Source organism: Sceloporus occidentalis, unplaced genomic scaffold (genome assembly GCF_023333645.1).
Source record: "Sceloporus occidentalis isolate IW3139 unplaced genomic scaffold, rSceOcc1.0.p SCAF_3, whole genome shotgun sequence".
In the NCBI taxonomy this organism is placed as follows: Eukaryota; Metazoa; Chordata; class Lepidosauria; order Squamata; family Phrynosomatidae; genus Sceloporus; species Sceloporus occidentalis.
In genome coordinates this window covers 125,046,069-125,072,979 of record NW_028316983.1, presented here as the reverse complement: position 1 = coordinate 125,072,979, position 26,911 = coordinate 125,046,069, and the positions used below count along the sequence as shown (strand labels likewise).

At 40.9% G+C, this 26,911-nt stretch overlaps 1 protein-coding gene across 2 annotated transcripts in view; it reads right to left on the bottom strand.

Moving 5' to 3' along the window:
- The window catches only part of LOC149316706 (carboxyl-terminal PDZ ligand of neuronal nitric oxide synthase protein-like), a 100,614-nt gene that overhangs the window by 12,211 nt on the left and 61,492 nt on the right, over positions 1-26,911 (bottom strand). For both annotated transcript variants that reach the window (XM_089516074.1, XM_089516075.1), the window contains one exon: positions 26,317-26,469. In XM_089516074.1, the coding sequence (XP_089372200.1) occupies positions 26,317-26,469 (153 nt within the window). The remainder of the gene's footprint in view (positions 1-26,316; positions 26,470-26,911) is intronic.

Sequence of the window (26,911 nt, the reverse complement as noted above, 5' to 3'; positions counted from 1 at the left end):
TTCAATTTAATTATTTAAATTGAAGAAATATTTTATTATGTGCCTCCAAGAAATTTGGGTATATTCTGAGCAGCCTGGCATTGGGGGATTCAACTCCTTATTTATGCCTGTCCATAAGCTCCTTCAATATGATTAACTAAGTGGAAACTTAATGGCTTATGCATCCACTAAATAAAATGTAAAATGTACAAGAGATTAATGTAGCTAGACCTAATATCCATCGTGAGAATATTTTCAGTTTAAATGCTAGACCTAATATCCATCGTGAGAATATTTTCAGTTTAAATGCTAGACCTAATATCCATTGTGAGAATATTTCCAGTCTAAATACTCATATTTATATTTATTTGATATATATTTTTATGAATCTGAGAAACTCTTAAGTATAATGGTGATATTTAAGAAGAACTGGTAATTAGGGATGATTTTACTGAACAATTTTAATTTATAACTTGAGGGCCTCTGTTATTTTGATGGACTATTTAAATGCCAACTTTTTTTCCCCAAGAAGGAGAGCCATCTGAATAAGATTAATATGCATAATTTGAAAATCCAGTTTCCTAACTGCAGAAAGGGAATCAAAGAGTGTATGATTAATGATAACAGGAAAACATTTCATACCATATTTATAAAATATAATGGATATATTTTAATGAGAATCATTTGGTAATAAGCCTGGTAATATACACCTTTTTCCTGAAGGGGGGGAGGAAGGGATGTACCCCATAATACAATTTTTTTCAGGCATCTAAGTTTATAATAATTATTTTTCAAGGTTTTACTGGGATAAAAGAGGGCAAAGGAGACAGTCAGTGTACCTTAAGATCATAGAATTCTAAAGTTGGAAGAGACCACAAGGGCTATCCAGTCCAACCCCCTGCCATGCAGGAACTCTCAAACAAAGCATCCCCAACAGATGGCCATCTAGCCTCTGCTTAAAGACCTGCAAGGAGGGAGACTATTACATTCCGAGGAAGAGAGTTCCACTGTCAAACAATCTTTACTATTAGGAAGTTCCTCCTAATATTGAGGCAGAATCTCTTTTTCTGTAGCTGGCATCCATTGCTCTGGATCCTGTTCTCTAGAGCAGCAGAAAACAAGCTTGCTCCCTTCTCAATATGACATCCCTTCAAATATTTAAACAGGCTATCATATCACCTCTTAACCTTCTCTTCTCCAGGTTAAACATCCTCAGCTCCCTAAGCCGTTCCTCACAGGGCATGGTTTCCAGACCATCATTTTAGTTGCCCTCCTTTGGGCATGCTCCAGTTTCTCAACATCTTTTTTGAGTTGTGGTCCCCAGAACTGGACAAAGTATTCTAGGTGGGGCTTGATCAAAGCAGAATAGAGTGACACTATTACTTCTGGTAAGGGCTGTTTGACAGTGGAACACACTCCCTCGGAGTGTAGTGGAGTCTCCTTCCTTGGAGATCTTTAAACAGAGGCTGGATGGCCATCTGTCGGGGATGCTTTGATTGAGAGTTCCTGCATGGCAGGGGATTGGACTGGGTGGCCCTTGTGGTCTCTTCCAACTCTACGATTCTATAATTTTATGACTCCCTTGATCTAGACACTATACTTCTAATGATGCAGCTTAAAATTGCATTAGCCTTTTTGCTGCTGCATCACACTGTTGACTCATGTTCAACTTGTGGTCTACTTGGGTTCCTAGATCCCTTTCACGTGTAGTCTGGTTCAGCTAGGTGTCCCCCATGCTAGATCGGGGCATTTCATTTTTCTGCCCTAAGTGCAGTACCTTATGTTTCTCCCTGTTGAATTTCGTTAGCTTTGGGCCAGCTTTCTAGTCTATTCAGGTCATTTTGAATTTTGATCCTGTCCTCTGGGGTATTAGCTACTCCTCCTCCTAATTTGGTGCCATCTGCAAATTTGTAACTATGACCTCAAATTCTGTCATCCGAGTCACTGATGAAGCTCTACCTCACTATCTACTTGTTGCTCTAGTTCATAAGCCCTTCCTCCAGTCCATCTCCCCTGATCCAGGCCTTGGAGGTAGAGAAGAACTGCTGGTCCTCATCCCCTTCCCCACCACCACTCCCTTCTCCTTTTGTGTCGTTTCTTTTTAAATTGTAAGCCTGAGGGCAAGGAACCGTCCAATTAAAAAGATTGTATGTACAGCGCTATGTAAATTTACAGCACTTTATAAATAAAGGTTAATAATAATAGTAACTACAGCCGTGTTTAAAGATTAAGATCTGTTATTTTGCTATGTCATTATATTTAATGGGACTTGAGCATACACGGATTTTGTAATACATGGGGGATCTTGGAACCAAACCCCAGCGTATAACAAGGGTCCACTGTACAACCAAAAAAGACCAGACTATCCACGGTGACCCAGAAGACCTTCTCGCCAGCCGCTCCCAGGCTCTGGAACGACCTGCCGGACGAGATTTGCCATATTACTACCTTAGAAGCCTTCAAGAAGGCTATTAAGACGGATCTCTTCCGGCAGGCCTTTCCAGACTAGCCTTGCTCAGTTTCCCTCTCCTTGCTGGCTGTCTCCGCCCCGCTCCCCTGGGATAATATACCCCTCTTCCCCAAAATAGGAATTGTATTGAAATTTTATCTTTTAAATTTCTCACTGTTAATTTTTTAACAGTTTTTTGTTTAATTTTATATGATTGGTGGGAGGGAAGGGAAATGGAATTTTTAAATTCTGATTGTGATTTTAATTGTCTTATATTTTAAATATCTGTTGTAATCCGCCTTGATTCCCATCGGGAAAAGACAGAATAGAAATCAATTGTTGTTGTTGTTGTTGTTGTTATGGATGAACAGATAATCTCCGATTGGTTCACTACTTGTTTTGTAGGTTTACTCTGCTTCTAGTTTCACATCTGAATTCTATGTAGAGAGATCTTGTAGCAGCTTTGAGACTAAATAATGAAAGAACTTGGCAGCATGAACTTTTGTAGACTTAAGCCTACTTCCTCTGATTACAAATCAAAGTAAATACTATCCATAGATAGGATATTTAGTGGGAACACACTGTTAATAATTAAGCTTTTAAACATTAATTCAGCTTCACTTTCTAGTTCTTGCATGGCTGACTTGAAAAGGGGTTTTTTTTACATTTAAAAGTAATTTAATGTTTAAATTTATTAACACAAAAAAACTTTACCAGAACAAATGTGGTAGAATTCAAAGATAGAGACATGTTAGTCTGTAAAATCAGTATGTAAAGAGATCTTGTTCTGTCCTGGGCCCAGTGCTATTCAAATCTTTATCAACAACTTGGATGAAGGAATAGAGGGCATGCTTATCAAATTTGCAAATGACCCCAAATTAGGAGGGGTAGCTAATAACCCAGAGGAGAAGAGCAAAATTCGAAATGATCTTAATAGATTAGAAAGCTGGGCCAAAGTTAACAAAATGAACTTCAACTGGGAGAAACGTAAGGTAAGAAAAAATGAAATGTATATAGGATGGGGGACATCTGGCTGAATGAGACTATGTGTGAAAGGGATCTAGGAGTCCTAGAGGACTACCAGTTGAACATGAGTCAACAATGTGATGCAGCAGCTAAAAAGGCCAATGCGATTCTAGGCTGCATCAATAGAAGTATAGTGTCTAGATCAAGTGAAGTAATAGTGCCACTCTAATTGCTTTGGTCAAGCCTTAACTGGAATACAGTGTCCAGTCCTGGGCGCCACAATTCAAAAAGGATGCTGAGAAGCTGCAGCATGTCCAGAGGAGGTGACCAAAATGGTGAAGGGTCTGGAAACCATGCCTGATGAAGAAAGACTTAGGGAGCTAAGTATGTTTAGTTTAGAGAAGAGATGGTTAAGAGGTGATATGACAGCTCTGTTTAAGTATTTCCAGGGTTGCCATATTGAGGATGGAGCAGGCTTGTTTTCTGTTGCTCTAGAGACTAGAACACAGAACAAGGCATACAAGCTACAGAAAAAGAGATTCCATCTCAAACTTAGGAGGAACTTCCTGAAATGCGAGCTGTTTGATAGTGGAACACATTCCCCTTGAGTGTGGCGGAGTCTCCTTTAGAGGTCTTTAAACAGAGGCTAGATGGCCATCTGTTGGGGGTGTTTTGATCTTGTATTCCTGCATGGTACGGGGTTGGACTGGATGGCCCTTGTGGTCTCTTACAATTCTATGATTCTATGAACTGCAAAGGGATTTGATTCCTGGACCATTCAAAATATTGGATGTGGAAGTCAGTAGCATACAAAAGTTATGTTAGGCCACTGCATTACTGAAATGTATCTGGTCAATGTTCTCTTTCAGATTCTAGGCTCTGGCTGGTGAGTCCTCATGTCCTGATTTCTGTTTTCTGGGCAGCACACTTCGGATCTTACTTGGGGCTGGGTAACATGGTCTTAAATAGGTGACAGTTAAATAAGGTGGGCCATATTTTATCTCATTTTCTCTGTGTGGACTCATTATTTCCTGGGTTAGTTATCAAATGGAAGAAAAATTGTGCCTTATAAAATTTCTTCAGTTTTCACAGTGGTTGGTATTTAACAGACAGTACCACTTTATGTGGCAATCAAGTTTAGTGAATATATGAAGAAGCAGAAAATCAGAAGCTCAGGTGTGGATGTGAATGTACATGTATTGCCTCCTCCCATATAATCCACTCAGGTCCTCTGGGGGCATGTTTACTCCAGTCAGCAAGGACTGTTGGCAACTGTCACCCAGAAGACTTTTTCTTAACACATTTGTTTTGGGAAACACTTTATGTACACACATTCTCTTAGGATGAGACTGTTTCCAAAAACTTGTTAAGCATTTGGAAAAATAAATTATATACATTCAAAGGCCTAAATCTTGAAAAGCCTGAAGATTTAGGGTGAAGGTCACAAGTTGTAACTTTCTACTTTCTATCCCACTATTGCAACTGTATAAATATGCTTAATAACAACAGGCTTTAATATAATTCTCTACTGCTTCTGAAGAAATGGACTGCTATTCATGAAAGCTTGTAGTAAAATATAGATCAATTAGACCCCCCCTTCCTCTCTTTTCCCTTTTACTTCTTTAAAATTAAATCAGCTGCTTGCAATCAAAAATAAAGGATAAGTAACTAAATATAATAAAAGCTGTAGGCTTCTGGCTAAATTTCATGTTTAGATACATAAAATGAAGATAATTTTCATATGATTTTTTGAACTGGGCTGGTACAAAATTGTAAGTCATCAGCACTATAAAGCGTTATATAAATGTAATTGCTATTGCTGTTGCTATTATTTGACAATAAATCTACACAGAAAGCACTAGAGTTGAAAAGTAATGAATCTGGTTTCATTGCGTGTGTCTTGGTTTCTAATCCTTTAAGCATCTTGTATATTGCACTTCTTTCTGTTAACCATGAGGGATAAAAACTGGCTTTTGAAAATAAAAGCTGACAGTGGTAATTAGCAAACTGCTTAAACTGATCTTAAAAGGATTACTTTTATATTTATGCCATTTCCCCAGTAAGCTGCAAGGAAAATTTCAAGTTCTCTAATCACAAAATACGACTCAGAGCAGGCAAAGATCTCAGAAAGCTGTTGCTTAAAAATAACATTATGAAACATCACCTGACCTTCTTGTATATGAAAATATTCAGCACAGCCTCTGATAAACAGAAAAACATTCAGCCACACAGTTTTGGACTGGTAACCATTGGTTCATATGTTCCTAGTTTTTTTGCATGGCTAACTGCACCTCACTGGAAAAATGCAAGAGGTTGTCTTAGATGCCTCATGCCACTTCTTTGCAGAGTATCAAGGACAAGACTAATTTTCATTCAAAAAAGATGTCTTGCACACATTGTGCTTACAAGTCAATGTAAACTGTCCACTCTCTGCTCCCTCAATAGATATATATCTTGTCTGTGAAACTGACTGGTAGCAGGGGGTTCTTCACACTGCCATGCTTTGAATACTGTCAGGGCTGGGAATCCTGAAAGACAATTGCATTTTTCAAATGTCTCCCTCACAAGCTGGACTCAGGTGAAAGGGAGGGTGGACAGTAGGGTCTCATTGATTAACCCTGACTCTGAAGGTTTAGTGGGTGTGACATCGAGGGACAGGTTAGCTCATATGTTTGGGAAATTAAGGAGCCCCTTCTGCATCTGATTTGTCAGTTCCCTGGAAGAGGCTCAGTAGCACATTTGGTGATGGTAGGAACTTCTTAGCCAGCTGAAGGGTAATGCACAAACCAGATATACCCCTTAAATGCTGCCAAAACATGTGGGCGAGGAAGAGGCTGAGTTGGAGAAGTACGGACTTTTATTTAAGAACAAACACACAAAATAACTCTAAAAACCAGTGAGACGTCTATTGTATGCCTTCAAGTCATTTCTGAATTACAGTAACCAACACACAAGGATTTTGTGGAACTTAAGCATGTATAGGAAGAAAGGGACGACGAAAATGATGGCTTGAAAGAGGTGGGCAGGCTCAGAAAACTTTCCCCATGAAGAAAGAAATTAAGAACAGAAAAATAAAGAGGATGTGAGATGACTATATTATAGAAGTTTATAAAATTATGGCCGATGCAGAGAGAGTAAGCAGAGAGATGTTTGTTGTGCTCTCTCATAACACAAATACAATGAAGCATCCAGTGAAGCTGATCCAAAACAATGACAAAAAATAATTCTTCAAACAGCCATTGACTCTGATGGAGTGAAAGCAATTACACAAATAGAAATGTTGGTCTTACCTGCGATATGCTGATTTCCAGCAGAAAAAGGATGAACACCCTCTGGTTGGGTTGCTCTTCCCAATTACTCCAACAGGAAATAAAAAGATGTCATGACCAGGGGAGCAATTCACCATTAGGCCAGTCATTACAACAGCTAAAGAAATGCTCTGATAGAAACAGAGAGAACACTTCCTACTGTATTAGTAATGCTGCTCTTCTTTTACGGAACAAGTACATAACTAGACAACAGGAAGAGAGAAAAATGAGAGGGAGCACAAGGAGGGGATGGCAATTGCATTCCTTTGGTTGCTTGATCACAGGCAGGTGAGTGAGGGGATGGGATGGAGGAGCACAAGGACAGAGGATGTGTGCATTCGCAGGTGGGGGGAAGGGGATGGGACAGGGGAGTATTGGGAATGAGAGCCTGTTCATTTGTTTGCTTGCTCACTCACATAGGTCATAGGAGCTGAGGATTGGGCAGCAAGGGGAAGGAGGGAACATGCATTTGCTCACTTGCATGGTCAGGCAATGGAGAAAAGGGATGGGATACGTTCACTCATCTCGTTCACATGTGTGGATGGCTGGGATTAAGGGGATGGGAGTCCCTATGTCCCTCCACTTGAGTAAGTGAGCGAGTGAGCAAGTGAGGGAACACATGTGTGGTTAGGCCCAGCCATCCTGCCAGTACAGGTAATTTTTGTGATTAAATAGTTTATAGGGCCTAGAGATACTCACAGTTTCCCCACTTTCATGGGGGTCCTGAGCACCTTGAAAGTTGAGGGCCAAATGTAGTGCCTAATGAAGGCTGAAGGTGTTTTCCATGGAGCTGCCCTGCAGATTGCCATTGTGGTGGCCACAGAAGTGATTGAATTCCTAGTGGAGTAGGTGGCAATTTTCTTTGGTGGATGGACTACCAAAGAGTCACAACAGGTCATTGTGTAACCCCTAATCCATCTGCTAAAGGTGGGAAATTAATCTCTTCTTTTCCACAGAGCAAGGCTGGAAAGAAATGACATGAAGTCACAGGTGCAAAAGGCACTAGTCCTCTTGAGGTTGATACAGATGGCTTGGTGGACATCCAATGTATACCATATTCTCTCAAATTCTTTGGATGTATGAAGACAAAACAAAGGTACAATCACCTCTTGGTCCCTGTACATGGCAGAATTCACTTTAGGGACCAAATTAGGATCCAGCTGAAGTACCATGAAATAAGGTCAGATGATACAAAGCTTCTTATGTGCTGACAGGGCTCCTAGCTCAAACACTCTGTATACTGAGGTGATGACAGTCAGGAACAGCGCCTTTCAGGAGAGATGTTTTAGGGAAGCTTCATGTAGAAGTTCAAATGATGTGACCATTATTGTCTTTAAAACTGTATGCAAGTCCTAGGAGCAACAGTCCCCTGAGAATCTCTGGACATGGAGATGAGATGTAATCCTGTCCACTCTTGTGGAAGAAGTGAGGTGATGGCCACAGTTTATCTCTTAACTATGTTGGCCTGGAGGGTCAATGCCTTCCTGAACAAATTCCAACAGTGAAGTGACTGAGAACCTTAGGAAATTGACATGTTTCCACCTACACAATCTGTGGAAGAGTCTAAATGTATATTCACAATTCTTGTAGTTGAAACCCTCTTGGAGGCAACAATCGTGTTTACCACCTTATCAGAATATCCATAGTCCCTCAATATGCTCCACTCAGTTTCCAAGCATGGAGTTGTAGCCACTCTGGATCGGGGCAGCAGACCTGCCCCTGAGTGAGCAGGTGTGGAAAGACATGTAGTCCAAGGCCATGTACATGATTTCAGAAACCCACACCCATCTTGGGCACATTGGAGCAACTAGAATCACAGAGGCTTGTTCCCTTTGGATTTCCCCCATCACTTTGGGGAACAGAGCCACCAAGGGGAAAGCATACAGAAATCCCCCAGGCCAGAAAGAGAGAGAGCATCCATGCCCTTGTTCCTTCTTTCGAGTACCTTGATATGAATCTGCAGAGGTAGAAGTTGACTGGTGAGGCAAAAGGTCCACTTCTGGTCACTGGAATCTCCTGATCAGAAGATGGAAGACATCTGGGTGAAGACTCCATTTTCCTTGGTATATGTCCATTCTACTGAGTCAATCTGTTTGAGAGTTTATGACACCTTGGAGAAGCTCAGCCTCTATGGTGGCTATTCCCAACAGAACAAGATCTCCCGAGCTTCCTTCATGAGGGATCTGAATCTTGTTCCTCCCTGGTGATTTAAATGGGCCTTGATGGTCACTTTGTCCTGATTTCTGCAAAGGCCAGCAATGCCAGTTGGACTGCTCAGAGCTCTAGATGTGCTTTGTGTCCTCCTGGCTCCATCTGCCTTAGGCCAGTTGTGGTCTTCAGTGGGCTCCCCAGTTCTTCAGGCTGGTGTCTGTGGTTATATGTACCTCCTTTGGTACCTAGATGGGCCTTCCTCTGTTGATACTAAGTCATGTCAATGAATGTAGCACCACCTGGACTTCTTTGAAGCCTTGCTTAATGAAGCTGAATGAACCAGCAGATCGTCAAGGCATGGATAGATATGAAGGCAGTACTTCGTCCAATGTACCACTAGGGCACCTTGATTTTGGTGAAGACCCTGGGAGCTGAAGAGAGACCAAACAGAAACAACTTGCACTGTAAATGAGTGCTCTCATAAGTGAAGTAAAGGAACCTGTGATATGACAAGGGAACCTTAATGCCAAGGTACATTTTGGTTAAGTCCAGGAAAGATAGGAAGTCCCCTGGTTGGAGAAATTCAAAGATGTCTCCAATTGAAAGCAGCACTTCCTGACAAATTGGTTCACTCCTAAAAGGTTCAGGATGGTTCTCCAAGTGCCAATCACCATGGGCATGATGAAAAAGACTGAGTTGTATCCATTGCACTTATGAGAATCGGTACCCTCTGTATTGACTCAATTTGAATCAGACAGAATCACATACAGTTGGAAAAAACTGCAAGTCCAAACCCCTCCCATGCAGAAATATACAATCAAAGCACTCCCAACAGATGGTCACTCAGCCTCTGCTTAAAAAACTTTAAAGACCCCACCACACCCAAGGCAGCATATTTTACTGTCAAACAGCTCTTGCTGTCAGGAGGTTCTTCCTAATGTTTTGGTGGAATCTCTTTTCCTGTTGCTTGAATCCATTGCTTTGTGTCCTAGTCTCTGGAGCAGCAGAAAACAGGCTTGTTCCATCCTCAATATGACATCCCTTTGAATTTTAAATATATGATTTATCATATCATCTCTAAACCTTCTCTTCCCCAGATGAAACATACCCAGCTTGCTAACCCACTCCTCATAGGGAAATGTTTCTAGACCTTTCACCAGTTTGGTTGCCCTGCTCTGTACATGTTCCAGCTTGTCAATATTTCTCTTGACCTGTGGTGCCCATAACTGGACATATTATTCCAGGTGAGGTCTGACCAGAGCAGAACTGAGTGGGACTATTACTTCCCTCAATCTAGACACTACACCCTTATTGATGCAACCTAGGATCATATAAGCTTTTTTAGCTCCTCCATCAGACTTTTGGCTCATGTTCAGCTTGTGGTCTACCAAGATTCCAAGATCCTTGAGTTGAGTTTCTTGAAGCCAACTCCATCCTCGATCCTTTTCAGTCTGGTTTCTGCCCAAGGCATTCTACAGAGACAGCTCTCACTAAGATCTCGAATGACCTTTTACAGGCCAAGGCTAATGGCCTTTACTCTGTTCTCATCCTTCTCGATTTGTCTGCAGCCTTTGACACCGTTGATCACTATCTCCTAATTGACATACTCTCTGACCTTGGGTTCTCAGACTCTGTTCTTGACTGGTTTAGATCTTTTGCAGTAGTTGCAGGTGGTCAGACTTCTTCTCCTGTTCCCTTATCTGTTGGAGTCCCCCAGGGCTCTGTTCTGGGTCCCCTTCTGTTTTCTCTCTACACACTGTCCTTAGGAAAACTCATTAGCTCTTTCGATTTTTCCTACCATCTGTATGCTTATGACACCCAGTTATATTTTTCCACCCCTGACCTTTCTCCAAGGCTTGAACAGTACGCTTCGTCTTGTCTCACAGCTGTCTTGCAGTGGATGCGCCATCGGTGTTTGAAGCTCAACATGTCCAAGACGGAGCTTCTTGTCTTTCCTCCTAAGCCCACCCTTCAACACTCCTTTTCTGTCTCTGTGGACAACATTTCTATTCAATCAGTCCAGCAAGCCCGCAGTCTTGGTTTTATCTTTGATTCTTCTCTGTCGTGTATCCCTCAGATCCAGACCACAGCCAAGGCTTGTAGATTCTTTTTGTACAATATTGCCAAAATCCGACTATATCTCTCCGCCTCTACTGCCAAGATCCTGGTCCATGCCCTAGTGATCTCATGACTTGATTACTGTAACGTCATCCTGGCTGGGCTTCCTCTTTCTCACCTCCGTCCTTTAATCTCTGTCCAGCTTCAGCTGCACGCATTATCACTTCCACCCACCGCTCTGACCACATCTCTCCTGTGTTGTCATCCCTTCACTGGCTCCCTCTCCCTTTCCGTATTCAGTATAAGCTCCTGCTGTCGACATTTAAAGCCCTCCATGGACTGGCCCCTCCTTACTTATCAGACCTTCTTTTTCCTCACCTTCCCACTAGGGCCCTCCGTTCTGGCAGTCAAGGTCTGCTGTCTCAGCCCAGGATTTCCTCTGCCCCATCCCGGATTCACCCCTTTTCACTTGCTGCTCCTCACTCCTGGAACCTTCTTCCCCCACAAGCAAGAGCCATCACTTCTTTAACCAGCTTCAAAACGGAGTTGAAAACCATCTTGTTCAGAGAAGCCTTCCCAGGCATTGCATAATTGTTGCTTACTATTTGATGTTCTTTTGGTGCCTGCTTATCGAACCATTTCCTGTATTGCTATGTACTGTATATGTATTATCCTAATTGAGAGTATGTATTTTCCCTGGAAGAAGATTAACCATCCATTATGAAGCCAAGCCCTCCCTCAAGTCCATCTGCTTTGGTCCAGGCCTTGGAGGTAGAGAGGAACTGCTGGACCTCTTACCCTTTTCCTCCACCACTCCCTTCTCCTTCTGTGTCATGTCTTTTTAGATTGTAAGCCTGAGGGCAGGGAACCGTCTAATTAAAAAGACTGTATGTACAGCGCTGTGTAAATTTACAGTGCTTCATAAATAAAGGTTAATAATAAATAAAATCCCTTATACATGTACTGTTGTCAAGCTAGGTGTCCCTCATCCTATATCTGTGCATTTCATTTTTTCTGCCTAAGTATAGTGCCTCACATTTCTCCCTGTTAAAATTCATTTTGTTAGCATTGGTCCAGCTTTCTAATCTATTATGGTCATTTTGTATTCTGATCATGTCTTCTGCAGTATTAGCTACTCCTCCTAATTTGGTGTCATCTGTAAATTTCATAAACATGCCTCTTATTGCATCATCCAGGTCATTTATAAAGATGTTGAAAAGCATTGGGCCCAAGATAGAACCCTTTGGCACTCCACTAGTCACTTGTCTCCAGGATGAAAAGGAACCACTGGTGAAAGCCCTTTGGGTTTGGTTAGTCAACCAACTACAATTCCATCTAACAGTTACATTCTCTAGCCCACATTTCATAGCTTATTTGAAAGAATGTCATGGGGGATCTTGTCAAATGCCTTACTGAAATCATGATATACTGCATCCACAGCATTCCCCTCAGCTGCTAAGCCTGTAATTCTTATATAGAAAAAAAGGGATTAGATTAGTTTGGCATGACTTGTTCTTAAGAAACATATGCTGATTTTTAGTGATCATGGCATTCCTTTCTAAGTGCCTACAGACTGACTGTTTCATAATTTGCTCTAGAATCTTTCTTATTATTGATGTGAAACTGTCAGGGCAATAATTATTTGGGTCCTCTTTTCTTCCCTTTCTTGAAGACGACGACAAGATTTGCCCACCTCCAATCTGCTGCGACTTCTCCTGTTATCCAGGAACTCTCAAAGATTATTGCTAGTAGTTCTGAGATTACTTCTGCTAGTTCTTTTAATACCTTTGTATGTAGTTCATCGGGCCCTAGAGACTTGAATTCAGAGTAGCCAGGTATTCCTGCACAACCTCTATACCTGTTCTGTGCTATATTTTCCTTACTGCTTCAGCTGCTCTATTACCCCACAAGTTGAGCACCATTTTCATTTTTGGGAGAAGACCTAGGCAAAGAAGGTTTTGAATAGTTCTGTCTTTTCTGTGTCTTGTTAGCATTTCTCCACCATCTCCAAACATCTCTTAGTTCTTCCTTTTGACAAAAAATGCCCTTTTTGTTGTTTTTAACCTCTCTAACAAGCCTGATCTCATTCTGTGCTTTAGCTTTTCTGATTTTCTCCCTACACAGCCTTGCTAGCTATTTGTCTGCATTCCTATCTAGTGATTTGCCCCTTTTTCTATTTCTTGTACATGCCCCTTTGAAATCTTAGCTTAGTTGAAATTTCTTTACACATCCATCCTAGTTTCTTTATAGACACCTTTCATATTTCCTCTTCATCAGAACTGTTTGAAATTGGGCCTTCTGTTTTTCACTTTTAAGAAACTCTCATCCATCATCTCTTTTAGTACTTCCTTTTACTCTTTTAGTATTCTTCACCATGAAATCCCACCTGTATATCTGTAAGTTTACTGAAATCAGCTTTCTTAATGTTTGGAATGTGTGTTTGACTGTGTTTGGCTACCCTTTTCTGCTATACAACAAACTCCATGAGTACATGGTCACTTCCACCTAAAGATCCTGCTACTTCTCCCTCATTAACCAAATCATTCCTTTTGGATAGGATTGGATCTAAAATAGCTGATCCCCTTGTTGCTTCTTTCACTTTCTGTACAATGAAATTGTCCACAAGGCAAGTAAGAAATTTGTTAGACCTTATGTTTCGGGCAGAGTTGACTTCAAATTAACATCAGGATAGTTGAAATCCCCCATTACTACTATGTCTCTCCTTTCTGAATGTGTGGTCATCTATTCCAGGAAGACATTATCCAAGTCGTCAGTGTGGCTTAAAATTCTATAATAGACTTCCACAATGACATCCCTACTGTTTCTTTCCCTCTTAATTTTTACACAGATGCTCTCAACCTGAGTTCCAAGATTTAAATGATGGATCACGAGGGGCATGGTGACTTAATGGTTAAGACGCTGATTCTGATGATTGCAAGGTTAGAAGACTGGCATTAAGAGACCTAAGCACCTCATGATGGAGGGAGCTCCCATCACTAGTCCCAGCTTCTATCAACTTAGCAGTTCGAAAGCATGTAAAAGTGCAAGTAGATAAATAGGTAGCACTTCGGTGGAAGGTAACAGAATTCTGTGCAGTCATGCTGGCTACATGACCATTGGAGCTGTCTGCGGACAACACTGGCTCCCTCAGATAAGCAGCAGAGATGAATACCACTCCCTACAGTCAGTTATGACTAGACATTAATGTCAAGGGGAAACTTTTACCTTTAAACACCCTTGACATATAATGCTATTCCTCCTCCATTCCTGTTTGGTCTATTTCTCTGAAGTAGTCTATACCCCTCTATTACTACATTCTAATCATGAAACTCATCCCACCAGGTTTCGGTGATGTCTATTATATCATATTTGTTTTGCTGTGTTAGGAGTTCAAGAGAAGACCTTCTTCTCATGAGAGTCCCTGAGGTCCTCCCTGGAAATTTGAGTGAAATGCTGCCACAGTTTGCTGTTTTGTTTTTGTTTGTTTTGTAATGGTGTGTATGTGTTGATGTTGTTTTAATTTGTTGGTTTTAATTACAATTGATTTAATAACTTTTTAAGGGGGGGAGGGAAGTAGATTTTGATATATATTGTATTGTATTTTATTATTGTTAGCCGCCCCGATTAACCTCAAAGGGGCGGGATATAAATAAATTATTATTATTATTATATTATAAGTTCATCTTGTTTAATTCTCATGGTCTCTGTGTTAATGTACAGTAGGTTGCCTATTTAAGGTTTTTTTTGTTTTCCCCCTGTTGGGTTCTTGTACTATTTGTCTTGTTCTCTGTGTAACAGCCAGGTTATTATTTCCAGTATCTGATGAATACAGTCCTCATGAATACTGTCTCACTTCCTGACATTATTCAGTTTAAAGTGTTCTTGATTACATTTTTTGGACTCTTAGCAAAAACATTCCTGCCCACTACTGTGAGGTCCATCTTGCTGAAACCACATACCATATTTCAAGAAGCCAAATTGTTCCCAGTGGCATCATTTTAAGAGCCAGTTGTTCACCTCCACTATTTTTCTCTTCCTTCTTGGGCCATGCCCTTCAACTAGAAGAGATGAAATGACAACCTGTCCACCCAGGTTTTTAAACTTCCTACTCACATGGTTTTTGTGGGTTTTTCAGGCTATATGGCCATGTTCTCGAAGAGTTTCTTCCTGACATTTTCTCTTACCTGGGACTAAGGTCTGCTTATTGTCTTTATTGTCCTCCAGGACTGGCTCTAGGGAGCCCCCAAAGAGCTTAGTTCTCAGGAAGGAGGCAACGATTAACTTCTGTTTGTAATGTGCATCCACATTCCAGTTCCTATAGCTGGCGCTTGACCATTTCTGACACTGCCGATGCCCTGGTGCTTAACTGAATTGCATCTAAACTGTAATCTGCCATTATGGCTGCAACCTTAATCAGCTTGTTCATTCTCAGCCTAAGTTTAACATCACTGGTGGGAATCCTCTTCAGTATCTCTTTAGACCAGAGTAATGAGGCTTTGGCTATGATGAAAACAGAGAGGCTGCTGCCCCCAGATTCAGAGAAGAGATTTTTGCCATCTTATTAAGGGCCATTTCAGCTTTCACATCCACTCTAACTTTCAAAGCATCCTCATTATCCTTGCAATATACAAGATTATAAGTATTGTTGGTTAATATGGACTTGTAGCTTAGCCATTATATTCTTGGAAAGGCTATAACATTTCATAACACATCCTGGGGTTAGATCTATTTGATGTTTTAACCAACCTCAAGTCAATCTCGACCCATGGCGGCCCCATGGATGAGACATCTCCAAGACTCCCTGACCTCCACTGTTCTGCTTCGTTCCTGTAATTTCATACCCATATTCTGAAGGCTATGTCTTGCAGTGTCATCGGTTCCCATTAATAGAGTCCATCCATCTAGAGTGTAGCCTTCACTTCTTTATACTTTCTTCCACTTTTCTGAGTGTTATTGTTTTTTCCCCAATGAATTGTGCCTTCTCATGATGTGACCAAAGTACAACAGCCTCAGTTAAGTCATCTTGGCTTCCAGGGAGGTTTCCAGCTTGATCTGTCCTAGGACCCATTTGCTTTTTGGTCTGTCCACTGAATCCTTAGCATTCTTCTCGAACACCACATCTCAAATGAACTGATTTTCTTACTATTCACTTTCTTAACTCTCCAGCTCTCGCATCCATCCATGGTAATAGGGAATACAATGGCTTGTCTCTAACTTTTGTGCTCAATGGTATATTTTTGCTCTTCAGTATCTTCCCTAGTTCTTTCATAGCTGCCCTCCACATTCTTAATCTTTGCTGATTTCTTGACTGCAGTTCCCCTTATGATCAATGTTTGATCCTAGGTATAAGAACCCTTACTATTTATTTTATCATTATCTAGGTTGAATTTGTGTAGGTTCTCCATGGTCATTAGTTTTGTTTTCTTTATGTTCAACCATAAGCCTGCTTTTGCACTTTCTTTTGTAACCTTCCTCAGTAGTCTGTGATGTTTTCTGTTAGTAGTATGGTATTGTCTGCATATCTTAGATTGTTGATAGGCCTTCCTCCTATTTTTACTCCTCCTCCTGTGTCCAAGCCTGCTTTACAGATAATATTTCTGCATATAAGTTGAACAGGTAGAGTGAAAGGATGCAGCCTTGCCTAACCCCTTTGCCAATTGGGAACAACTCTGTTTCTCCATGTACTGTTCTGACGGTAGCATCTTGTCTTAAGTACAGATTCCTCATCAGAACTGTCAGATGCGTAGGCACTCCCATGTCTTTAAGGCTATTCCATAGCATTTCATGATTTATGCAGTCAAAGGCTTTGCTATAATCTCTAGACAGCACATACTGATTTTTTTTTTTTAATTCTTTGGTGTGCTCCATTAGCCATCGTATGTTTGCAGTGTGGTCTAGTGTCTCCAGTTCCATCATGTCATCCAGGCCATGTTTAGGCCTACTTTGTCTAGGGCCCCCAAAATGGCATCTGTTAAGACCAGAAGAAGAAGGCTCCACTTTCTCCCATGTGTTGTAGTGTGGGGAAAAGAAAAGAGACTAGTGCGGTGTGTCTAGCTAGGAGTGTTCTGTGCATTATTGGACTTAGAGAAGGGGAAAAGGGAGAAGGCCTAGTCAACATCTCACATGCTTCTGCCCTTCCAGCATTGTGGATTGTGGTCAACAGAGCAGCTGTGCCATCTGTGGCAATGATGGTGACTTCCTGAGTGATAACTGCCCAGGCTGTGAACTCAGGGGAAAGTTCCTTTCCAGTCATGCTGGGTATGTTCCTAGGGCTTCTGGTACTTATCCCTTCCCCATCATCCCTGGTCTTGTCTGTCTCCTCAATCACTGGCTTGTTTTTGGCTGAGTTGTGGAGCTGTGAGGAGGCAGCAGAACCGAGGGATTTTACCTTACTTGTCTACTCCTGCATTTCTTTCACTGCCGCATGGCCCTCCGCCAGATGCCAGTCCACCCCTGGCCAATGGGGGAGGGTCAATTCTGAGGAGGGGGACAATTGCCAGCGAGACGGTTGATCTACTCCTCCAGTTGGGAAAGACTCAGTATGTCTCTATGTTCTTTACTGGCTTACCAGAGAGAGAGAAAAAAACCTGCTTTTTGGCTCTTGATGAAGGAGAAAGAAGGAAGGAAGGAAAAAACAGCAGAGATGCTAGCAAAGCAAAGGATGAAAGTAAAAAGAAGGCTCCCTTCATACCTCCCAGGAAGATGAATAGCAGGAAAGGATGACAAATAAAGAGAAAGAAAAGAACAAACACATGGGAAGGTTTGGAGCACTGGACAAGTGACAGCCAAATACATCCTATTGGAGCAGAGGTAGTAAAGAGTGACCTCTTGGTGGATTGCTCTTCTTAGTGGGGACACCAAAACATCTTTCTTTTTCCTGCCTGTTGGAGCAAGTGGAAGGAGCAACCTGTCCAGAGGGCTGTTCCTCCCTTCTTTGCTGGGAAATTGTTGGGTTCACAGAAGCATCCTGACTGGTTCTTGCTGGAAATGGGATACCAGATATGGATTAGCAGGGCTCTTCTTAGGTTTTTAGATTGTAATTTAAGGACCAGTTTGGCTCCTGCTTTTTCTCCAGATTTTTGCTGTTTTTTATGTATCACTGGATGGATCGGTTAGTGGAGCTTTATTCCTCAGAGCCACTTCAAGAATGCCAGCAGTAGTAGCAATCCCCCACCCCAAAAAATTTAGCAGGAGCAAGTTCTTACCAAAGAATGTCAAGTGGGCCCATGTAGGCTAGCCATGCATGGAACCAAGCATCTGTGGATTGCCCCACCCCATTATTGCCAATGGTGGTGTGTGCATGCTGCTGCACCAATGTGGTCACACATACATAGGCCTCCATTGATTATACAGGGGCTTGAGCATGCATGTTTTTTCTCAAATGTGGGGTCCCCCAGAACTGAACCTCCATGGATGGGAAGGCCAAGCTGTAACTGAAGACCCAATTATCTTAAAACAGGTTGTTATAGTTTATTTTAACTATTCAAGTAGATGACCAAGGTAATTTTTTCTTAGTACAGTGGTCCTTTAGTATTTGCTGGGCTTTGGTTCCAGGATCTCCTTTGGATACCGAAATTCATGGATGCTCAAGTTCCATTATATATAAATGGTGTAGTAAAATGGTTCCCCTTAAATAAAATGGCAAAATCAAGATTTGCAATTTAGAATTTATATTTGCTTTGAATATTTTCAAGTTATGGAGGGTTGAATCTGTGGATAAAGAATCCACAGAGGATAAACTGTACTTATGCCCACTCTTTTATCTTGAGAATCTGCTGGATATGTCTTTGGCTTAGGGACATATCCATGTCTTTTGTCTTAGGGATATATTTTCCCACTTATGGGAGTACCATCATAAACATTAATTTGGGTTTGTTTGTTTTTTGGTTAGAAAGTGGGAATGCATCAGTACTGCTCAGCAGCACAGCAGTACTGCTCAGTAGCACAGACTAGCCTAGAAAAAAAATTACACAAGATATGAGCTATTAAGATACTAAAAGTGAATGACAGGTTACATAGATGGTACAGACAAGAGAGGTCTGGCTTCTGGGGCCATAGTCTTCACTTCTAAAACATACTGGATACAGAGGGGTTGTACCTTATGAAGACTGGGAAGAAGGTCTTTGGCAGTAGCATGGCATATCCGATCATGAGGGATTTAAACTAAATCCTTCAGGGGTTGGGCATTCTACAGGAAGAGAATGGGATCCACAGTAAACAAAACAATAAACAAAACAGTAAACAAAACAGTAAATTTATGAGAACAAAGAAGGCTTCAGATGATATACACCAATGCACAGAAACAAAGAAGATGAGCTTGGAGTTCTAGTGCAGGAAGGTAAATATTATAATAGAGATCTGGTGAGATGATTCCCATGATTGGAATATAACAATTGAAGGATACTATCAGTTCCAAAAGAACAGATGTGACAGAAAAGGAGGTAAAGTAGCATGATATGTCAAATACAAATTCACTTGTACAGAAATCCATGAGACTGATCACACTTGGCCAGCTGAAAGTATTTGGGGAGAAATAAATGAAGAAATAAATAAAAGCAGCATTGTGGTAGGAGTCAATTACAAGCCACCAAATCAAGAAGAGGTTGTGGTTGATATTTTTCAGAAATAAATTTCAGAAATTTCAAGGATGCAAGAATTAGTAGTAATGGGAAACTTAAAATAACCTCATATCAACTGGAAGACTAAGGCCTTGTGCAAATGGGCAAAAAGGGGCGGCGAGACGCTACCCCTTTCTGTCCCGGATCAGTGCCGTGGCAAACACACACTGCGGCACCGATCAGCCTTCGCAGAGCACAAAAAGGAACGGGTTTTTCCGGCTCCTTTTTGTGCCTGCAAAGAGGTGCCACAGCTGCTGCCAGGCGGCTTGATCACGCCCCTTTGGCGCTGCGTCTTTTGGATTCTACGCCAAAGGGACATCATCATTGCACGCACCATCTGAACGGCTGCGTGCCAAGATGGCACCTGAGCAGTGCGGGGAGGGCTCTGAGTGTGGGGATGCTCAGCCCTCACCCCATCTGCAGGATGGTGCTTTTTGCCCATCTGTACCGGGCCTAACCCTGCTAAGCATATGGTCTCCAACAAATTGTTGATATGACTTGCATATAATTTCCTATTTCATTTAGCAAAGGAAGAAGAAGGGGATTGGTAGTCCTGGGCTTTATGCTAATTGACAGGAAGGAATTGGTCACTGGAATCAAAGTATTCAGTAATTTAGGGGGAAGTGACCATGTAATGCTAGAATTTAGAAGTGTGGGACAGAGCAAAGAAGAGTATAGTCAAACAGGAACCTTGGATTTCAAGGAAAGCTGATTTTAACAAGTTCATAGAAATAAATGGGTGGAATCCCATGGCTAGAAAAGCTAAAGGAAAAAGAAATCCAGCAAGAATTGGAGTTCTTTAAGAAAAAGAACAATCACAAACAATCCTATAGAAGAAGAAAAATGGGAAACACCTGAAAAAGACAATGTGGCTGTATAGCAAACTCAATGAGAAAATAAAAAAGAGCATGTATAAAGAATAGAAGAAAGAATGAATCACAAAGTAATGTGTGTAGCCAAAGCATGCAGGAATACTATAAGGAAAGCAAAAGCCTAGAATGAACTGAATCTGGCTAGGCAAACAGGGAGAAATAAAATGAGGGTTTTGGGATAATTCAAAGCAAGAAATGACCAGAGAAACAGTGGGGCCACTGCTAAGTAAGGATGGTAAAATGGTAAAAGATTACAACAAAAAGCCAGAACAATACTATTTTTTTCAGGTCCCCCCGCCCCCGCCCCCGCCCCCGCCCCCAAAAAAGAGAACTGTTTGCATTTATGCATCAGCAGAGACCTTGGTAAGGGATCCTGACTGCAAATCAAGATTGATAAAGAGATCGTAAGGAATCACCTAGTTGACCTAAATGAGTTAAAATCTGCATGACCAAATGGACTGCATCCTAGAGTACTGCAGGACCTTGCTGATGTACTCTCAAAAAATGTCATCATTTTTGAGAAATCCTGGGGAACAGGTGGGGTGACAGAGGACTAGAAAAGAGCAAACGTTGTTCCTATCTTCAAAAAGGGCAAAAAAGAAGATCTGGAGAATTACAGACCAATCAGATTGATCTTCATATCAAGAAAAATTAACACACACCCCCGAAACAAAACAAATTATACAGGAGTCTTTTTACAAGTATCTAGATGATAATGCAGTGATTAGTAGAAGAAAGCACAAGTTTGTCAAGGGCAAATCCTGTCAAACTAATCTCATATCTTTTTTTGATTGGGTCATTAATTTAGTAGCTCATGGGGATGCTGTAGATGTCATATATCTGGATTTCAGCAAAGCATTTGATAAAGTCCTTTATGATATTTTGATTAGCAGACAGATTAAAAATGGAGCAGATGGGAATACTGTCAGATAGATCCATGATTGGTTATGGATCACTAATGGCTATGCTTCAAACTGGACAGATGTCTCAACTGGCGTGCCAAAGGGTTCTGACCTTTGGCTGACATTTTTCAATTTTTTCATAAATGGCTGAGATGATGAGTTAGAGAGAATCCTATCTATTTTGCAGATGACACAAAGCTGGGAGAGGTAGCTGAACTTTTTGAAGATAAGAACAGAATTCAAAAAGATCTTGATAAACTAGAAAATTGGACTGAAACTAATAGAATAAATTCAACAGAAATAACTGCAAAATTCTACATTTAGGCCACAAAAACCAAATGCACACTTATAGGATGGGGGATACTTAGCTTAGTAGTAGTACATGTAAAAAGGACTTGGAATGAGTGTTGATCATAAACTGAGTATTATCCAGCAGTGTGATGCTGCAGCAAATAAAGGAAATAATATTTTAGCCTGCATTACTGAGATTTATCATTTCCAAGACAAGGGGAGTAATCAACACACTATATTCTGCTTTAGTCAAGCCTCATCTGGAGTACTGCATTCAGTTCTAGGCACCTCATTTTAGGAAGGGTATACTGTACACAAGTTGGAGCAGGTAAGAATGATAAAAGAAATGAAGAACAAAACATATGAAGAAAAGTTGAGAGAATTTGGGATGTTCTGCTTGGTAAAGAGAGAATGAGGGGTGATACAACTGCACTCTTTAAACACCTTAACAGTTGTCACAGAGAGGAAGGAGTAGTCCCTTTCTCTGCTGCCCCACAGGGTACAATCAGTTGAGACAGGTAGTATCCCTTTGTTTTAAGGATAATGTTTGTTTTAAGGAGGTTCCTATTTGAAAGAAGTGGAAATGCCTTTCCTCCTTACCATATGTAGAAATTTACTCCAGTGATTGTGATAAGCCTTGAATAAATCAACCACTTTAATGTTTTAACTGATACAACCTAAGACACAAGTTTGGAAAGATACAGAGAAAGTAAAGAAAGTAGAAACAACAGTTTAGGTTTAGAAATAAGAAAAATTTATTTTGCAAGCCAAGAAGCTAACACCACCACCCGGGAGTTAAGTGCACTTACACAGCAAGTAATTCCACAAATAAACACTCTTCTAAATGAAGGAATAAACAAAAAGATACAGAAAGCCCAAAGGGCTTTATGAAAGAAACATCTGTGTTGAAAACAGACAATCTGACACACGAATCACTTCTAAACATAGAGATGGGTGAGTGTGGAGCTATCCCTATACAATACCTGCTAAAATGGACATTGTTGAGCTGAGTTAGCAATTTTCTTTTCAACTTACCTTTCTCATCTGAGGTATCTGCTATGATTAGAGAGGAGCTTATTAATGCATCTGATTTGAGTTGGTTCCAGTCCCTTAAAAGGTCTCATCTTTGTGATGCCTGCTTTTCTTTTTTTTTACCTACCATCTTTTCCCTCCAATTCATCCTACACATACTCTTTCCATCTTTATGTGTTCATTTCAAACATTTAATCTCATCAGAGCCCACTTCCCTCCCTTATCTTTGCCCTCACCAAGGCCCAAAGACTACTTTTTAAAAAACAGGTCTGGGCATGAGGGATATCCAGGATATGTTGACAGTAGCCACTCACTTCCTCTCACACCACCTTAGCTGCTGTTGGCTCTGCTGCTACCATTCTATCCTTCAACTAGATTAGTGTTTAACATGGGTGAAGAAATAAACCCTTCACCAAATTCATACTGAAGGCACTTTCTCCCTGAGTCAGATCCATGATAATCTAGTTGATTATGAGCAAGCAATGGTCCTGGTCTTATAATTCCAACAACCTGGCTTTACACGTTATCAGTCCATGGTTTAGAAGACCACAAACAAGCTGTGAGCCCATATGGTCTCTATTCCTCACTGCTTATGCAAAACTTCAATAAAACTGTGAGTTACAAGTCCAGAACATCTGGATGACCAAATTTTCTTCTGCAACTTAAATTAAAATCCTGATGAGGGATGTTCTCTAATCTTTTCTCTACCTCCAGTCTTCCTACTTCTAGTGTAACTACATCCATCCATGCTCCATTCCATCCTTAGACCTCCACTGTTGTTCAAGGACTGGAATAGGAAAGGGGATTTTTCTCAATTGTCTCTTCTTATTCCTGACATGTTGTGATGGCTGAGTGCCAGCTATAAAGAGCGCTTGGAAAATGTAGTTTCCTGCCTGTTATCAGTCCTGAGATAAATAGTACTGGCATTTACACAATGCTCCTTCAGTCCAGCATATACCTGCAGAAGCATGCTACACATAAGGATTGTGGGGTGGAAGCCAGAATTCCTGTATTCCTTCCCTTCCTCTGTGGGAGCAACAACAAAGGAGCAGGGAGAGGCAGAAAGGGGGCCAGAGCAGTCAGCAGGCGGGCTGACTGGGGCTGGGCACTGGATGTTCAAGCAGGGCTTCAGAGAGGGCTGAGATTTTATCACATTTCTAGTGATACTACTGCGACTATAATGTGGGCCATAATAGCTCAGACCTGGGTTATCAATGATGGAACTATCTTCAAATTTTGTTGGGAAACAATGGGTTTTTTTAGAGCGCAGTCTTGAGCTCTAAAGGTAATTTTCCCATTACTAATTTTAATAGAGCAGAGGATGGTTCAAAATATCCTTTTGATATTTTATTTAAACTGGTGAGTAAAGGTTGAGGATAAATTCCAAATTGTTGTAAAACTACAAGAAATCAAAGCTACTTTGCTACAATAAAGGTCAGTAGATTTTCAGAATGCAAAACTCCATTTGCCAGTTCTGGACTTTGAAAATTAGCCTCAACAAGAATTTATGTAGGTCAGAGCTGTGAAAATTACTTATAAATTTTTACCTGGCATTGAGCCATGAAAACAAGAAGGTGTTACTTGAGGCAGCCTGTCGAAAAACAACCAACCACCATGAGGTTTGCTGCACTGAAGACGTTTTTCATGAAAACTTCATTTGCAAAAAAAAAATTGGTTTGGAGTCTTACTTAAACCCAATTAAACCAATTAAATTTCACTTTTTCAGTAAAATTTAGTATTTTTGCAAATAAAATGTTCACAAAAACATCCTTAAATGTGCAATGACATAAAAATATGAGAAACTTGGTTACCAAGTTCTTTCAAATCTTATAATTTCACTTAGTGTGGAGAGATTTTTTGAAATTCTTCATGCTTGCATGTAAATACCAAATAAGAAGAGATTTAATATCCCTGGTATGGGTTGGCCAGAACTGGTAGAAAGGGAGATGAATTATTTCAGTGTGACCTTTCCAGAAAAAGGAAAGAACCTGACATATAATGTAAAGAAATGATAAAAGATTAAAACCATATGAGTTAGTGTTAAGCAAATGTTTTGCTCCCAGCAAAAAGACACCCATTTTAGGTTCTGTTTAAGTATGACTGGGAATAAAGCAGCAACAGAAGCAGCTCTGCACATGTGGTACTGTACAACCTGAAGTGCTGGTGCCCAAGATTTTGAAACCAAGAGGCACCCTTCTTGTATAGGCAAAGCAGCATACAAGCTGTTTTACTTTGGTGTGATTCCACGTAGCTGTGACCTGTGTGAGAACAATATAAGAACTGGTAATACCAATTTTTAACTATGCAATCATCATCATACTGTGAGAGAGGAAAGCTTATGACGTTAAAAACACCCATACAATTGGCTATGGTTACAGGATTTGCATCAATCACACAAATCATGAAAACATACTATGCTGCTATGGAGAACCTGCTTCTATTTTATTACAGCTACGTGTGCAGGGAACTTAAAAGAACCTCTCCAACAGACATGTTAGTCAGTGTCTAAGATGCCATAATGAGGAAATATCACAGTTATTCTTCTAGAATTGGGGTGGCATTTGAAAAACTTAAACTGCATTGAGCAGTGATTTGAGAAGTGATAGGGTCCACATTTCCAGTAGAAATCTCAACTCAGTTTCTCTGCATGTAACCTGTACACAACTAAAATGTCTCCTTCAGTGTGTAAAAACATAAGGCTTTCTGGGGAATAAACAGTGGCAGTCCTAAATAGTAAAAACTTGGAAATTTTTCTATAAAAGGAGGACAGCGTATAATATACGCTAAATCTACCCCCACAATATTCACAATCCCAGTTGTTGCCAAAGGCAAATGTATTCTGTGTAAAAGACTACACATCTGAATTCTGCTACCTTCGTACATTATGGATATTAGGCAAACCTGGATTGTTCTTGCTAGATCTGCTTTCTATTTGTTCTGCTTTCAATAGTTATGGAGGGGGCAAATCAACTATGCAAGACACTATAGCAACACATCTCCTTCTCCATGTCATCCTTGCTCACTCAAGACTGTTGGCTTTGGAGCTAAAGGCTATTTTTTCTGGCTTAAGGGTTTAACACATTTAATACACTGAGAAAAGTAAATAGCTGAGATTCTCCAGGGGCTGAAAGTGGCAACCAATGCCAATTCTGGTGGTATACCAGTGAAATAATTTGGCTGCTTTGGGAAATGCCTGCCATTTTTGGTAGGGAAACAGTAATCCCATTCCCAGTTTTCAAGGAGCCACAACAGCATGGGGGATTTGTCAGCTGTCACTGAAACATTGTTGCCCAATAGGAGGTTGGTATTCCTTCTCCAGTGAGGAATCTGTGCAAAGACACAGAAATCAACAACAAAAGACAAGCTTAGTTAGACCTATATGTAAGGAAACCTGAACCACTGGTTCTCTCCCCTATTACTTGTCACAAACCCAAAGCAGTTCTGTTTTCAATTATATAGCAACCTCTTCATCCAGGCTATCTCCCAGCCCCTGCTTGTTCAGAACAAAGAGCAGACGAAGTGATTCCTCTTGGACCCATGAGTCCCATTCCTCACTCTCATCCATGTTGGACTCATACTCAGAGGTGATCCCAGACTCACGGAACCTGATAAGCTCCAAGCTGCCCAAGGGAGGCACAATGTTGGAGTGGAAGTGGAAGCATTCTAGCTTTGCCAAGCAGTCACTCCTACCTAAGGGGCTTCCCGGAGACCTGGTAGTGGTGGAGAACCTGGGATCAAACTGGAGCAGGTGTGTGTCCTCAGGAGTAGGAGTGGTGGGGTCACACAGAACAGGAAGGGCCCCAGAACGATAGGTGATTTCCAGCAAACTGTCCTGAGAGCCCACTGAAAGAGAGGGAGAGAAAAAGAAGCACTGAATCAATCACCTCTTCTGTCTCTAGTGTGTGAAAAATCAGCTCCCCCCATCAACATGACAATTCCCAATATTAGATCTGCTGTCCTCCAAGTTAGCAACAAACTTGTATACTGTTTCTAAATCAGGGGTCTCGCCAATACATATTTCCCATCCTTTGTAGGGCATCTATGTCAGACATTTATTTCAGCTATTAATCATATACATATTCATTATTTTCTTACTATCTCAGTACAATTCAGCTTTGAAAATGTCCAAATGATTGAACATCATAAATATTGCATAAGGAGAACTTAATCCTGCTATGTGACAGCACAGTGAACATATGGGAAACTGTGTGATTTGTCAGTATATATTCTGCTGGGTTCGATATATATCCAAGCTGGGTAGAGGCACTAAAGACCATATCGCAAA